Source organism: Toxorhynchites rutilus, chromosome 1 (genome assembly GCF_029784135.1).
Source record: "Toxorhynchites rutilus septentrionalis strain SRP chromosome 1, ASM2978413v1, whole genome shotgun sequence".
NCBI classification, from domain to species: Eukaryota; Metazoa; Arthropoda; class Insecta; order Diptera; family Culicidae; genus Toxorhynchites; species Toxorhynchites rutilus.
Window position 1 is genome coordinate 36242714 of NC_073744.1, and position 17594 is coordinate 36260307.

The 17594-nt window shown below is 36.4% G+C and overlaps 1 protein-coding gene across 3 annotated transcripts in view; it reads right to left on the minus strand.

Moving 5' to 3' along the window:
- LOC129766986 (ETS-like protein pointed) overlaps positions 1-17594 on the minus strand; it is a 281564-nt gene that overhangs the window by 70297 nt on the left and 193673 nt on the right. For all 3 annotated transcript variants that reach the window (XM_055767589.1, XM_055767597.1, XM_055767602.1), the window contains 2 exons: positions 11770-11973; positions 5215-5445 (listed from right to left, as the gene is read on the minus strand). In XM_055767589.1, the coding sequence (XP_055623564.1) occupies positions 5215-5445; positions 11770-11973 (435 nt within the window). The remainder of the gene's footprint in view (positions 1-5214; positions 5446-11769; positions 11974-17594) is intronic.

Below are 17594 nucleotides of genomic sequence, written 5' to 3' on the forward strand. Positions count from 1 at the left end.
TCGAGTCGAGAAAGACGCACCACGCTAGATATGGGGTACAGACTAGGGGGGCGTTGCTGATTAATGGTCAGCTGCATCCCAATAGGAAGTATCCCGTGTCGGGCACAGGTACAGATCATTGAAGACAGCAACATCACAATTACGAAAACACTTGTAATACTAACCTCGAGCCAACCGCGAGTAATCGGTTACATATTACTAACATAGTTATAAGGCAAACATTGTCGAAATATTGAACTCCCGGTCCCGTCAGGTTGACGCCATATGAGCCTTAATAAAAATATATATTTTGGATAAAAAAAAAAAATCCCGGAATTTGAACCCAGAATCAGAATCCGGAATTTGAATCCAGAATCTGACTCTGGATTTGAATTCCATATTTATATATAATTCGTGAATCTCTTCATGGATTTCAGATTTTGAGTTTGGTTTCAAATTCCATATTCTGAATCTGGACCCGAATTCCAGAGTCAGATTCTGGATTCAATTTCCAATATCTGATTTCGAATGATACAAATTCGGATTCGGACTTTGGATTTCAATTCCAGATACTGAATTGGACTCAAAATTCATGTTTTGATTCTGAATCCACATCTAGAGTCAGATTCTGGATTGAAATTCCAGATTCTGATTTTAGATTCAAATTCCCGAATTAGATTCTGTATTCAAATTTAAGAACCTAATATCTGGGTTTGAATTGCAGATCTCAGTTATGTATTTAAATTCTAGATTCTGATTCTGTGTTAAAATTCCAGATTTTGATTCTGGACTCAAATTCTGGAACTTGAACCAAAATCAGATTTCGGAATCTGATTCTGGAATTTGAATCCAAAATCAGAATATGGAATCTGAATCCAGAATCGGAGCCAGAAATTTGAATCCAGAATCACATTCTGGAATATGAATCAAATTCAGAATCTGTAATTTGAATCCATAATCAGGTTCTGGATATTAAATCCAGAATCGCATTACGGAATTTGAATTCAAAATCAGTTTCCAGGATTTGGATACAGAAACAGAAACTGAGATTTGGATTCAGATTCTGGAATTTGAATCCGGAATCAAAATCTAGACCTGGAATCCAGAATCGGAGCCTGAAATTTGAATCTAGGATTAGATTCTGGAATAGGAATCCATAATTAGATTCCGGAATTTGAATCCATAATCACATTTCGGAATCGAAAACCAAAACCATTCTGGCATTTGAATCCAGAACCAGAATCCGAAATGAGAATCCAGAATCCGTTCCGATAATCTATTGCTAAATTCAAATTCTGGATTCTGATTTTGGATTCACATTCCATACTCTGATTCTGGACTCAAATTTCAGAATCTAATTCTGGATCAAATTTCCAATACATATCTGATTTTGGATTCAAATTCTGGTATGTGATTCTGGATTCAAATTCTAGACTCCTATTCTGGATTCAATTTTCATAATCCATTTCTGGATTCAAATTTTAAAATCCCATTCTGGATTCCAGTTCTAGATTCTGATTCTGTATTAAAATTACGGATTCTAATACTGGGTTGAATTTTAGGTTTTGACTTTGGATTCAAATTCCTTGACTTTGACTTTGGATTCAAATTCCGAAATGTGGTCCCAGATTAACCCATTAACGACCAAGCTGTAAAAAATATTTTTTTGACGAAAGCCATCGGTGTAATTTGGATTATTGATGGTAAAGAAACCCCAATGTCCAAGAATTATTTTGAAATGATGCGAAAAAACAATGGAATCGAGGATTGGGCAATTATTATTCGGTCCGGCGAAAGAATATTCACATCAGCAATCTCATTAAAATCCTCGTTATACGTACTGACCATTTCCTCCAGCTCCTCTACACACGAAATTCTACGGGCCACCATTACCTAAGGTTATTACGGACAACAAATCATACAGATTTTCAATAATATTTACTGAATTAATTGATATTTGCAAACATTCACAAATGAGAATGCAAAAACAAATGAAAAAACTTCCGTCTTCCAAAGTAAATGAACCAAAACGCGCTGCAGAGGTTAGATGTGTTGGTATTAATTCATCAGAAAAAAATGTTCGTTATGGGCCAACGTTCGATTTTTCGAACACTCAATTCTCCCGGTTGTTATCTTCCTGTATGAGGCTCAATCGGAAGATTTTTGCCCCATATTGCAATGTATGTTCTTTTATAAAAGTAATACATTAGAAAAGTTCACAAAATTTTGTATTTTATTGGGTTTTTAGTTGAAATTAAAAACACGTTCCAAGCATACTTGTTTAAATCGAATTTATTGCCCAATAAAGTTATACAAAACTGAGTGAACTTGATAGTAAGTGGTGGCTAATGTATTAAGCTATCTTTTGATACAAAAACATTACCATATGGTAGCTTTGCAAAGACATGAAGAATTATCAAAGTTGCTCTTCGATTTTTCGAACGCTTGGCCTAAAATGGGTTAAAATTCCAGAATCTGATTTTAGATTAAAATCCAGATGTGACTATCGATTCAAATTCCACAGTCTGATTCTAGATTCAAATACCAGATTCTGATTCTAAATTTAAATTCCAGTATCTGGTTCTGGATTAAAATTTCGGATTCTACATTCAAGATCCAGAGTTTGACTCTGGGTTTCAATCCCATAATCCGATCCCGGATTAAAATTATGGATTCAAATTTCTCATTCTGGTTCCAAATACCATGATCTGATTCTGGATTCAATGTCCAGAATCTGATATTGGATTCAAATTCCGAAATGTGATTCTAGATCTGAACTCCAGTCTGGAATCTGATTCTGGATAAAAATTTCAGAAACTGATTTTAGATTTAAAAACTAGATTCTGATTCTGGTTGAATCCAAGAATCCAAGAATCTTATTCTGGATTCAAATACCAGATTCTGATTCTAGATCAAAAACTCCGAAATCTATTCTGGATTTAAATCTCGGGTTATGATTCTGGATTTAAATTCCAGAATCAGATTCTGGTTCCAAATACCATAATCTGATTCTGGATTCAATGTCCAGAATCTAACTTTAGATTCAAATTTCGGAATGTGATTCTGGATCCCGATTTCAGTCTGATTCTGATTTTGGATTGAAATACAGAATCTCGTTCTGAATTCTGGATTAAAAATTCCGAAATCTACTGTGGATTAAAATTCCGGGTTCTAATTTTGGGTTAAATTTTCAGAATCCGATTCTATAATTCATAATCTTATTCCGGATTTTGTCTGGATTAAAATTTTGGAAAAGTTGTGCGTGACGAAACAAGACTGCAATTCTTCCTGTCGAGTAACATTCTGTTACGAAACTGGGTAATATGTGGTTGGACGCAGGGGACAGTCTCGAAGTCATGTTGCATCGCACTCAATGAGGCAACAATCCAGAACGACGCTATAATGGGGCAATGATATCGCTCGTTTATTCGCTGTGAGCACACACAATTCATTAACGCGCAATTCTCGGGTTATCATACAAAGTTTCCGACCCATACCGTGCGTTTGTGTTTGTGTACATATGTCCAGTACCTCCGCACAACACCCACATCAACCACCACACGGCGCATATTACAAAACGTGCGACTTCATTCATGCGAAAGCATCCCCATCCACAGCCATCATCAGCATGTACACATTTGTATACCGACATTAGTCCGGCCGAATGCCCCATTCACATTTGAGTCTCATTCATTTAAATCGCTGTTATCAGCCGTTGGAAATCAGCCACCATCGCAGGCAGGGTTCAGCTCGGTGGAGAGCTCGAAGGCGACCGTTTCCGCGGACCTCGGTGCGCATAAAATTCACTATCGAAATCATCGCATCGCGCATACCGGTCGTCTCCGCCGCGGCCGTTTGTGTGTTGTGGCCTCGGAGAGTTGATCGTCATCATGAAAATTAAAATAAGCACTTTAGAATGGGTGTTTGTGCGCGTGTGTGTGTGTGTGTTGACCACTGCTCATTCACATGGGTAGATATTGGCTGGCCGCAAAGATGGCTGACCAGCCAGCCAGCGGCCGGGGATTCCAACAGTAAACCACCTGATGAGCAACCGAGTGATGCGATCGGTCAGTAAAACACTGTTTTGAGCAGGAATTTGCTGGCTCATCCTGCGCTTCCCTGCCTTTTTTTGCCTCCTAATGATAATGCCAACAAAAGCGAACGAAAATTGATTTCCATTCGATTGGCGGAGGGAGCAATCAGCCCCCGAACCTAGCAATCAAGTGATTTTCATTCAAGCTTTGTGCTGTGCCTCTCTTCTCCTATAGACACTGACGATGACGAAGACTTGGAATGGTTCTCCATGAATGAACTCCGCGTGAATACGTGTGCAGTTGACGGAGGGGCCTTCTTCGGGCTGTTTGGTGTTTTTTTTGGAACGAGGGGCAGTTGGGAAAAATAACTAACACAAAACGATCGGTAGCATGCAGAACTACACAACAGAGCAGAGGGGTTTGGCGGTCGATGGCACCTTGAAAATACCCATTTTTAGACACTCGTGCAATGGATCTCGCAATTGTGCACCAGCATATAGCCTCGGACACACGGGAGAAGGAAGCCTTTGTTTCTGCTCAAGTCGACCGTGAATTTGTGTTCTTTGTGGCCCCTCCTCCGCAGGTGACCGGTGCGAGGCTGACGTGAGCGCTAAAAGATCGTAAGATCAGTACTCAAAAATACTGCAACAAATCTACAAATGGCGTCTTCTAATTATGCCTGGGGTTATGCACAAACGACGCGCTTCCCCGTGTTGACAGTCGCAAAAATCCTCATCCCCCTTATTATTGGGCGTGATCAAAACGAATCCACCTACAGATACCGCGGGCGTTAGACTTTTTTTTGGTTCCGTTCGACTCGAATCCTCTCAGATCAAAAACTATATTATGATTTCTTTTCTCAGCCTCAGCTGAAAGATATCGAAATTATATGCCTCTTGTCCCGCGCTAAGCACTCTCAGACCCAAAACCGAAGCCCCTACCCGCTCTTCGGGCGCATGTTTGTGTGTGTATATCTATACACTTTATGTAACTAATTATATGGTGATTTTTTCCCTCTTATTTTGCCTTTATCCTCTCCGAGTACGGCCGAACCGTCGGTCCTTGTGATTTCATTCCATTTCTAGACTTTTGTCGATTCTGGGTGGTGGCTTTTAACCGATAATTTGTGATTCGAAAGATACCGCCGTTTCAGATTGGAGTAAGGAAAAAATAAATTGAATGAAAACAAAAAAAAACTCACCACTGCTGTTGTTGGAATTGCTGGCAGCACTGACACGGTTGCTAGCACTGCCACCGCCAAATTGCTGCTGGTCCTGCTGCTGCTGGTTGCTCAGTCGCTGCAGGGCACTGTTGTACTCGCTGAGTTCGCTAACGCCACTGCTGGCCGCCCCGGTCGAGCCGCAGTCGAACAGGGCGCTGTTCGTGGACGTCGACGCGCTGCCACTGGTGTCCAGCAGGGCCTTTTCGCAATCTGGCACGAAAAAGGAAGAGCATCATAAGAAAATTTGATCTGTTTTCCTGGTTTTCATTTTTTTTCGTTCGGTAATGGGCTGCAATTGATTCGATTTATGTGTCAGTTCCGAGGGGAGGGATAGGGCGAACGAACGCGAACGAATTCCGAGGGGCCCCTATGCGTGCGTCCCAAATTTGGGTAAAGGATTTGAGTGATTGGTGATTGAATTCTCTGCTGGAGGGTGGTGGCATCTTCAGTCAAGTGTCTATATAATATGACGACGGTGGCGAGCAATATTGTGCACGTTTTTTACCCTAAGGAAATTGGCTGATGCAATTATTGTTTATTTGATTGAACTATAAGAATGTGACGAATGCTTGAGGTTAAATACGTGATTCCAGATTCCTAAATTTCGACATAAGGAATTTAGCCTCAGATTCACATTTCACACACACTGGATTTTGAATCCTAAGGTTCAGATCTCAAATCGTAGTTTTCATAATGATACGAAAACAATCTACATTCCAATCACAAGTCCATGTCATACAATGCAGACATCACATCCTATAATTCAGATCGCAAATCTTAGATCTTCATTCTTCAAAATCGTGGAATAAATGTACAGATGGTAATTTAAAAATATAAAATTTGAATGTGAGATCCAGAAACTCGAAATAAACTAGATCACGTATATCACACTCGTGTTTAACATGGGTCTCAATTAAGAATCTATGGTTTAGATTAATATTTTTCTTGAGTAACAGATGATGGAATTACGTTCGATTGAGATTTCAGATTTCGAATTCTAGTTTCCAAGATCAGACCATGAATTCGGATTCAGACCTCATATGTTTATTCCAGGTTTTCAATTTCTATCATTTCAGACTCAGCTTTCTGATCTATGTTCTAGTTTTCAAATCCACAATTTCAGATTCCCTGTCACATGATTAAAAAATTCTTATTCAGATGCAAGGTTTTCATTTTCAAAATTGAAGATACCAAACTGTATTGTTGTGTAGTACAAATTTTGTATTTCGGTCCTCATTTTTCTGAACTCAAAGATAAAATAAATTTCACTTCAGCGATGGATTGCAGTTTTGGTTCATGTTACAGATTTTCGTTATTTTTCCATTTTTCATTTCTCAATTTTTCTCAAATTCTGAAGTTTCAGTTTTCGGATTTTTAATTTATACATTTTCTAATATTGGATTTTGAAATCATTGAAATTCCTAAATTTTAATTATTTGAATTAAAATATGTTGATACAACATCAATATTTTTGGGTTTTCAATTTCATTTCTTTTATTTATGGGTTTCAATTTTTGAATTTTTTAATTCAACGCTCGTTTTTTAAAACTTTGGATTTTCAATTATTTTCATTTTCAATGAAGTTTTTGATTTTCCAATTCAACTTCTGGATTTTGAATTCTGAATTTTCGGATTGACTTTCCATCGGACTTTCCAATCCTAGCGATTCTCAATTTCTAAATTTTCATTTTATTCTGCAATTAGATTTTTTTTTTATTTTCTGTTTTTTAATTTTTATTCTGATTTTTAAATTTCAATTGCTGAGTTTTCTATTTCATTATTCGTAATTTTTGGATTTGAGTTAGTGGATTCTAAATTCTTGTACTGAAAAAAATATTGGACTTGAATTTTTTGAATTTTCGACGTTTTTGATTTAGAAGCTTCAAAGTTTTGAATTTATGAAATTGAAATTTTAAATGTTTGAATATGTATTTAATTGTAGTGATTTTAAAATCTTTTGTTTTAAATGCTTGCATTTCAATTTTTGAGTTGTGTCTTTTTTTGTTTTTAACATTCGGATTTCCAATATTCCACTTTTCATATTTCACTGATTTTTTTTGAATTTAGAATTTTTGAATTATTAATTTTTGGGGTTTCTATTTTCTGAATTTTCAAATTTTTAACCCTCTGCGGTCGAAATTAATTTCTCTTCAAAAAGATCCTCTTATCTTTCCATGCTTATAATATTTTGTTTCTACCGAGTACCGTTACCTATTGTTCATAGAAACTCCGTATACATTCCTGAACAAGTTCACTGGATATTGAAATTCGTTTAGAAAAAATATAAACAATTACATTGTTGAATATAGTATTCAGTATGATTCTTTGCTGTGGTGGGGAGACAAACGACCGCAAAGGGTTAAACTTTGATCTTCGAGATTCTATTATTTTTAATTTTCTTTTTTTGCTATTTTATAGATTTTTAACTTTCTAATTCTCAATCATTTGAGTTTTAGTTTAGTTTTATGTAGTTTTTTAATCCCTAGATTTTAAATTTTTGTTGATAATTTCTTAAAATTCCTAAAATTCTTTAAATTTTTCTTAATTTATTTTTCAAATTCTTAATTTTAAAGTTTTGTATTTGAGTTTTAATTATACATTATTGGATGTTTCAGTTTTTTTTGTTTGGAATTAGATTTTTAATTTTGGATTTTCGATTTTAAATTTGAGATTTATTTATTTCAATAAAAATTTTCATTTTTGAAGTTTTTAATATTTTTTAAATTTACGGAATTTTAATTCACCGAGCTAAAATTGATTAATAATTTTTTTTTAGGTTTTCAGTTTTTGGGTTTTCAAAGTAATAATTTTCAATTTATGGGATCTTTGATTTCAGAATACTGGACTTTTTATATTTTCAATACATATTCATGTATTTTCAACATTTTCAACATTTTCAATACATTTCACATTTTTCCCAGCTTGCGTCGTTGGGATTTTCTGAGGCGAAAAATCTCTGGTTACGTCTTCCTTCGGAGCGGAAGTAAAAGAAGTTGGCCCGGCTCATGAGTTGTTGAGTCTGATAGGTAGGAACAGGTGGAGTCGCCTCCCTGATGTCGGTGATTGGCACTAAAGTGGCGGAAATAGGCCGACGAAAAATAAGCGAAGATAAAAAAAAAAATAAAAATAAATACATTTCACATTTTGTAATTTTCAGTTCTGCATTTTTAATTTTTAGATTATCAATTTACAACTTCCAAATTTTTGAATTTTCAATAATAGGTGATTTTCAGTTTTTGAATTTTGAATTTTTGAAATTGTAGAAATTTTGATTTTTTTAAAATTTTCTTTAGATCTTAAATTTTGGAATTTTAGGGATTTTCAATTACTGAATTTTAAATTTCTGGATTGGATTTTAATTTTTCGGATTTGAATTTTCCGAATTTTGGTAATTTTGGTAATTTCAAATTAAATATCCATTTTTTTTTTCATTTTGAATTTGTGGGATTTATCTTTTTTGGATCTACATTTTAAATTTTTTTGATTTTTGTCTTGATTTTCAATTTTTGGGATTTTCCATTTCCGAATTTTCAATTTCGAATCTAAAGTGTTTGGTTTTTGGTTTTCATAATTCATGAATAATTTTTGAAATTTTTGAATTTTCAGATTTTTGATTTAAAATTTTTGAACTTTCACGGAATTTTCAATTTTGGGATTTTAATTATTGGAATTCTCAATGATAGGGACTCTCAATTTTAGGGATTTTAAGTTTCTGATATTTAATTGTTGAATTTTCAATTTTGGTGAAAACCCCAAAATTAATGATTTTTCAGTTTACGGATCATAAATTTAGCGATTTTTATTTATGAATTTTGAATTTACGGATTCTCAATTTTTCGATTGAAAAATTAATTTCTTTCAAAAAATTTGTTTTTTAGTTTTCGGATTTGTATTTTTTTGCGAATTTTTGGAATTCGATGTTGATAATTTATGGCATGGTTAATTTTTGAATTCTCGATTTTCAGGATTTTCTGAAGTTGCATTTTTGGATTTTCAGTTTTGTATTTTTTATTTTAAGATTATCAATTTCGAATTTTCAAATCATTGAGTTTCCAAATAGGGATTTTCAATTTAAAAGTTCATAACATAAGTCTGATAAGTCTGAAATTCCATAAATTCAAAATTTGGAATAAAAAAAAAATTATTCGAAAGTTTAATTTAGGAATATTAATTTTTTGTTATGAAAGTTTTAATTTTTTCAATATTTGGATTTTAAATTTAGGGGATTATCATTCTTTGGATCTTCAATGTCTGGATTTTAAATATTTCGGATTTTTATTTTCAATTTTTTTTAATTTGAGATTATAATATTTCTAATATTTTTTTTAATACATTTTCAATTTTTATTCTTGATTTGGGATTTATAATTTCCGGATATTTTATTGTTGATTTTTTGATCTACACCTTTCGGTTTTTAATTACCGAAATTCGAAATTTAAGATAATAAATTTTAATAAATAAATTAATGTTTGGAAAAAATGAATGAATATTTTAAATTTAATTTTTTCTTTTCGGGATTATCTATCTTTGGATTGATTTTTTTTTGAATTTTCAATCTTAGAGATTTTTGGGCTTTTCTATTTATGTTTTTAAGGTTTTTATTGGATTGGTCAATTGCTGTAAATTATTTTCGAATTATAAAATTTTTAAGAATTTTCGATTTGTGAGTTATCTATTTGTTGTCCTCCAGCTTTTAAGCAATTGTGCACAAAAAATAGTTGTATCTTTTGTATCTTGTATGTTTTGTTGATCTATATGTAGATTTAGATCCCTTGTGGTGAACTTCAGTACCACACATGAGAGTTCTATAAGCAACAAAACATTTTGTGCATTTCAATAAGGAGTATATGTAGTTAAATTTGGCATTCGTATCATTTATATATTTCGTTTAAAACCTTGAATTTTACTTAAACTAGATGGATAAAAAATAACGAGCGAATAGAGCATTCCGAAGTTATACTCGTCATATCGTTGACAATCTGTAATCCATTAGAGCCGAACCGTCCCATCGTTCAAAGCCGACACTTACGGGTTTCCCAAAACAAATGACGAAAACCACTAACTCAAGACTCCCACAGCAAAAATCGGACAGCAGTCAATTGAAAAGCCATTGAAAGCATACCCCGAAAGAGAAAAATGCGGGTTTTCTCATGACATAAACGGTTGTGATTTTGTTGGTTTTCGGTTGTGACCCCGTCGTCTTTTGTCACGTAATTGAGTGGACACTTGAACGGCTCAATTGGTCCGAATGCGGGACCATTCGGCAGTTTGCATGGGATCCGGAATACATACCCACACCCACACACCCACACATACAGATCATCCGATTTTTCCCTTCTCACGAACGCCAAACACAAATGCCGTTTGAAATGCTAATTTTGCCAAGCAATTAAGTACCACTTTCATTTGTCAGAACGCTGTGTTTTTGTTGAGTGTGTATATGTCAATGCGAGTCGGGCGCTCTCGCCTCGACCGTGTGTTTAAGTTTAGATCATCGGCTTCATTATTACCATTTTATGGCGCAATGCATGTGTAATTACTGGTTTGGGCGCCGGAATGGTCACAGCTTGTTGAGGAGAATTGCACATTGCATTTCCCTTCCCCTTCCCGACTTCCCCAGATTCAATTATAATGATAATTGGCCTTAATCAACTTTCTAGGTTAGAGTTGAAAAAAATAAATAAACCAAACCTTGATTCTTATAATAATAATATGATAAACCATCAATGAAGGGAACCGCTTTCTAATGTACAACAAAATTCACTTGATTATGGCCAAGATTTGCTTGCGCAAACACTCAGGCAAAAAAGGGGACTCTCCCTGACTTATATGGCTTTTTAAAAGAGTTGCGACCAGATGTCACCCCGACCGATGCGGAGCGATAATAATATAATAAAAATGCCTTTATCATTCAATTACAAGAAAAATATAGAGATCAAAACGTGCAGTCGGGTATTAGAGTCTATTAAAACTGATCGTCCCGCCACCCATCCATCCATCCCTAACCAGTTCGAGTTAGATTCGAGCCAAGATGTCAGCTTGAAAGATGAGTTCGCGACTCCGATGAGCGCCCCGTTCTTGGCCCGATGTAGCTCGACGTGTAATGGGAACAATGAAAATAAATAATCAAATCAGTGAAGGGTCATGTCACCCTGCCGCCGCCTTTGCCCGTCACTCTGTGTACGTCATTTGACTCATTGAAGTTTACAATTTGATTTGCCGTCCGGGACTGATTCAATTTGAGTGTGTACACTGTGTCCCGTCCTTCGTCTTCTACTCTTTCGTCGGTTGGCAGGCTGGCCCCGATCGGGTCAATTGAAATTGTGGCGCGCGGATTGCTTGGATTTGTGTATCGCTATACAGTTCGATCGAGGCGGGCCAGATTGTGTGTGCGTGGAAGGGGCCCAACGAAGGGTACACAGATTGGAATTGGATAATTGGCGTTTCTCGTTGAAACGAGGGTACACAATTGATTCGATTAGCGTTATTAGGGCGAAGTGGACGCTTAGCGGAGCGTACGCTTTCGGGACTTACCTTTCTGTAGAATTTCCAGATGCTCCCACAGAATGTCACCGGTGAAGGGGGGTGCTATCGCTAGGAAACCCTCCCGCCCTAGACCAACGATGTCGCGGCCACTCATCTTCAGGAACGGTTCCTTGTTGACGCTCTCGAGCGAGAACTCTTTGATCGACCAGTTCAGCCAGATGATCACATGCTCGGGTGTCCATTGTCGTGGGTCTGAAAATGAAGAAAAACACATTTGAGAAAAAACAAAAACATCTTTTCAATTGTCAAGAAAACGGTGTGCCGCTCGTGTTGTTGATGCACTTTCAAGTTCAAATCAGGGGAGGATTCACACAGACACAAAGGCTCGTAAAACGATGAAAATAACAAAGTGCCATCTTCCTCACCCCGCGCACTGCCACCTGTCGGAAAGTACAAGTAGGCGAGTGACTCACAGCTAAAATTACACAGCAGAACAATAGAAATTAAATACATTGACATTGAAAACTGTTTTCTGGATTGGTTTTTGTTGTATAAATGCGATTTTTTTTGCCGTGCATCGTTGACTTTTTGGGAGACGTTTCGCCTGCTGTTGCAAGGTCGAATCGTCCGTTCGTTTGTCCGATTTCTTCTATTCAGAAATGGTTAATTTCTTGCGAAAAAAAAAAACGCACACACTAACACACACACTCGGTTGCCACCCACCCAAGCAAAACGCAAAATAATTACCATTACAGCTCACTTTGCATAGGCCCCCGGAATTGATCGTCGGATCAAGATAGAGAGAACTACGGAGCTTCGTCTCCGACAAAGTCTCCGTCTGCGGGAATGTGTCAGAATCAGAATCAGAATATCAGAAATCGCAGACCTTCGAACGCAAGCGCGAACGCAACAAACGTCAGTTAGTGCGCGGCGTTTCTGCGTTTTTTTCTCGTCTCCTGTTACCGCTGTATTGTTTCAATTAGCGAACGCTTTAAGTAGGCGCTGAAAAGCTGTGAATGTGCGCAAAAATGCGCGCGGACCGTAGATTCGATGCGAAAGATGCGTTTGGTTACCTTCGAAGAAACGCAAATGGGCGTATCGCGATGTACATATCTTGGTGACTTTTTTGCTCGTTTATTTGTTTGTTCTCGAGATTGTGGAGTGAATCGTGTTGAAGTGCACATATGGGCGCATCTTAGCGTTGCAAAGCACCGCCAACAGTTGCTTGGGGAGCCCATTGGAAGTCCGGGTCGGTGTCATTATGTAAAACATTCAAGATGCATTCCGAAGGACTTTTTCTTAACATGAAGAGTAAAAAATTAATCGCTTCGATGAAATCTGGGCCTTGCAATTGATTGGTTGAACTATTCTGCATCTCTAAGCATTTTTTTAGGAAAATTATAGAAATCAATTACCACCTATTAATGTTTTCAGTGTAAAATTTAAATAGAATTATGGATCCCCAGGAAAATATTATTCTAGGCACACCAAATTTCAGATATTTGCTAAGAATTTCAATCATATAAATTGTTTCAATGATTTTTTCTGGTTTCCGTCGATGATAAAGAACGTTGACAACTATTAAGGAATCATTGTTCTGAAGTAGATTCCTGAACCTCTTAACTCGGGATCATAGGACCGATATTCATTTGAATGCAAACAAATGCAATGTAAACGATGATTCCCGCGAAAAAATGCCCCATGCAAAATGTCAGTTCAATTGGAGTTCATTTACTAGTGCCGCAAATACGTCAAAGTTTGAATTTTTGACGTGAGACTACGTCTTTCATTTCTATACTGGGGTGTAAGTTCAAAGTTTCGAAAACGAAAGCGTTTCGCCGGAGAACGAGATTTCGAGCGTTAATAGCTCCTAAACAACTGAACGAAATGGTATGATAAACACTTCAATCGAAAGATTAAATGTCTACGCATTATATACTTGTTACTTTTTGATCCAAAAACTTGTTTCAATGGCCCTAAAATTGCTTTCAAAACAGGCTATTGAAATCACACCAATCGGTGTATAAGCGAGTGCCACTCGGAAATACACTCAGTTACGATTGCGCAACGATTGAGGTACGATCGCTGGAATTGATGGATGTTTCCCTAACACAGACTTCAAAACCATGGAGCCTGAGGAAATCGACATTGCAAAATTGATGCAAGCTGCGGGTACTGTTGTACTCGCTTGCGTTTCTGGAAATCGGAATATTTCTCTAACACAGACTTCAAAACCATGGAGCCTGTGGAAATCGGCATAGAAATTTAGATGCACGCAGTGGAATCTTTCGTACTCGTTTGCGTTTTTGCTAATTGGAATATTTCCCTAATACAGACTTCAAAATAATAAAGCTTGGGGAAAGATGCAAACTACGAGTACTTTTGTACTCGCTTGTATTTTTGCAAACCGGAATGTGTTTCCCCAATACAGATTCCGAAATCAAGAAGTTGAGAGAATCAGCATTGCAGATACATTCAAGTTGGCAATACTTTTATACCCCCAACCATATTTACACTCCCGAATTCGTTTTGTTATCACGGTCTACAAAAGCGGGTACAAATGCAACGCTTTGGCTCGATTATTCAAGACTGCATTGGATGATATCCCTTCATGTCGCCAGCTCACTGAACTTCCACGCATACCGTTTGATGATTAGGCAAAATGTTGATAACTATTTGTGCGATAACTACTATTATAACGCATGAACTGACTTAAATTGAGATTTGTTTGCAATTGAATTCGTAAATAGTTTCATTCATTCACTATTTTAATCAATAATTTAATCAATACACAAAAGATAGCACTGCGCAGCGGCGATATCGTACCCAATGAGGAACATCTGAGCTGGGATTATTGCTAATTGAAGAAATACAATTGATTACTAAGCCAACGGCAGTCCTATGTCAACCTTGCGGTTATATCATAGGTATAATCCATCCATAGTTTTTTCTTGAAAACGACAAATTTCACAGGGGTAGTGGGACCAGAAAGTCGGGGGTTAAAAAAATTGTAAGGGGTTGTATCTAGGACACGACCGCATTTTCGACGTAGAACTACGGAATTCAATCCGCTTGTTTTTCGCTTCGGATATTAGAATGCATCAACATTTTTGAAATAACTTTTAAGTTATTCAGTTATTTTTATTACTATTAGTATAGTAGCATGATTTTTTAATTGAAATTTGAACAATCTAAAACTGCCTTCGGACCTTGTAAACTGATAGAGAATAATATGCCTCTCTAAATAGGCTGACCAAACGTAAGGGAACTGGGGGTAAATCTGTCACGGGGGGTAAGACCCCTTGAGATTTAATAGAAAACTCTAGTTAACTATGTTTTTGAATACTTTACATGTTAGTATTTATCATTTTAGACGTTTTAAAACAAATTCAACCCACCGTGATTCGTCAGATGTTCAAATATTAATCAAAACAAACGCGAGTGCCGATTATGGGCAACCGGATGTAATTTTTCGGTAGTGGAATTTAAGCTTTTATTCTTGAACGAGGTTCCAAATCCTTTTTCGTTGTTGTACAGTTTGTCCCCTGGATTGTTAACCATCACTGGGATTCGAGTTGAGTTAAGTTAAACCAATAAATTAATAGGAATAGTCACCTTAAAAATGTATGCTGTTCGGGTAAGACCGTCACCCTTTGAGTGGAGTAAGCCCGGCATGATTTCCAGTTAGTTGAAGGTTCCTGGGACATATTCTCCATCTACTTCAGATGCCTCGCAGCATCCAAGGAAATCGAATAGTGGGAGTGGGTCCCAGGAGAACCTCACCCTTGCAAAAGAGGCTATCGTTGGTGAAGATTCTGTCAAACGTGCTTCCAAGACTTTGGAATCCCCAGGTCTACATTACAGGATCACGTTTTGTGAAAGGACTAGGACCTAGGTTCCATCGAACTAGTAATTGAATTGTGGTGTGGTTTTAGGTGCTTAGGATAGATTTGCCCTTATATCAAATTCCTATCTTTTCCGTATTCCAGATTTACCGGAACTTGTTCCGACCATATCTCCGGAACCAGTTGAACGATTCGAATCATATTCGATAGCGACATCTAGAATTAGAATACCTTCCATTTGGCGGTTGCCACATTCAAACTGGTTCAGCTGTTGTCATGTATATTTATTGACAAATTGAGGGTGCCGGTGTTGCTACCAAAATTAAAATTTTATTCTGCCCTGAGTTCTATCTATAATTTTTATGGGCTTCGACACAAAACTGAACGTTTTTGTTTTTGAGCCTGTTCACCGTTATGGAAAGAGTACATAATTTAAAAAAAATTTAGAATCTGATTTTTTTGGGTTTTTAGCCGTCATTCTTTCTAGAAGCAAGATATCCAAAAACTAAAGAGAGTAATGTGTAGCTATAGGTTTTACCAATACATTGCTACAAATAGATCAAAAATTTGGATTTAAATTTTACTCATTGTCTTCGCAGAGATTTTACACAGCTGTCATCGACATAAAATTGATTGTTTGGCAATCAATTTTGAAACCTTCGCTGTGAATGTTTACGAACAGCCTCAAGCAATAGTTGCTTTTTACCAGAGATCAGTTGGTGGTCTTTCAAATATTTATTGCCTTGTTGAAAAACAAAATTTTGAAACAAAATTTCGATTTGAAATGTGACAAATTTTATGATAGAACTTCTGAAAATTTTAAAATGCTTCTTGAAATCTCTCAGTCATCTGAATATGAGCGAACAAAATTCGTTGTAGAGAGCTTTATTCTTGGTTTAATTCACTCATTCATAAATTCTTCAAAAAGCGGCATTTTGTTTTTTTTTGGGTTACGTGTCCTGTTTTCATTCCTGATTTTGTCAGCCTATCACTAAATGGATATAGCTACCAGACGTCGACACTGTAGATCTTCATATCATATATATAACATTTACATATTAGATATAGAAAAGTTATTTTCATTCATAATTTTCATCTTGAAAATGTGTTCATTCCACCTGAAAATCCATTATAGTCTATGTCGATTTCTAAACTCATGCTAGAAAGCTCAATATCGCCAACGCGAATTTACCTGTCTAACAATATGAATATATCATTATTTGTCGGCTCTTGCCGGTACGTGTCTGATGAAATAGTGTTCGTTATCTGTATACAACATACTTCAGAGCCGAACCCTTATTCCATTCAACAACAACTCTCAACTTTTGGACAGAATGTTTGCACTGAGCTGCGCGAGTAGAAATATTTCCTATCGATTGGTGCAAATATCTCTGCGAACCATCGAGAAATTGCGAAGCTTAAATTGCAGTATTTCCTCTCTACTCTCTCATTGCCCGTACAACGAAAGCACCAGTTGATTCGTGTATCACGTATACGTCAGCACTTTTGGATTCTTCTACAACAAATTGCGGATGAAGAGAAACGTCGTAGGCTATCAACGCTTTCCGTTTATTTGGTTCCGTACTAACTTGATGATTGAATTGCGTTGCCAACTCGCACCAGATTTTTTTTCTTCCTATTCAGATATCGATCACAAATTATAAACACATTTGCTTCTATATTAAGCTTGAGGTGAGATCGAACCCCAGAACATGCAACAGTGAGGTTTTCCTACTGGTATTTGAACGTATACTTCCAAGAGAAAGACGTTGTATCTAAATAAATGTGTATGTCCATTAGGATGTCAATGAAAATGGTCATCTCGAATTTCGAAAAGTTACCCCCTAAAAACGCAAAAAAAAATTTCTTCGAGATGACAGTACATCTCGACGTTTCATGCAATTTTAAGACATTTGGCACCAACAATTTTTTTTTTTGAAGATCCCGATTTCCTTTCCTTAACATTTCCTTTGGGTGATTTTTTGGTTTTTAAAACTCAAACTTTGACCGCTTTGCACCACTCTCCCT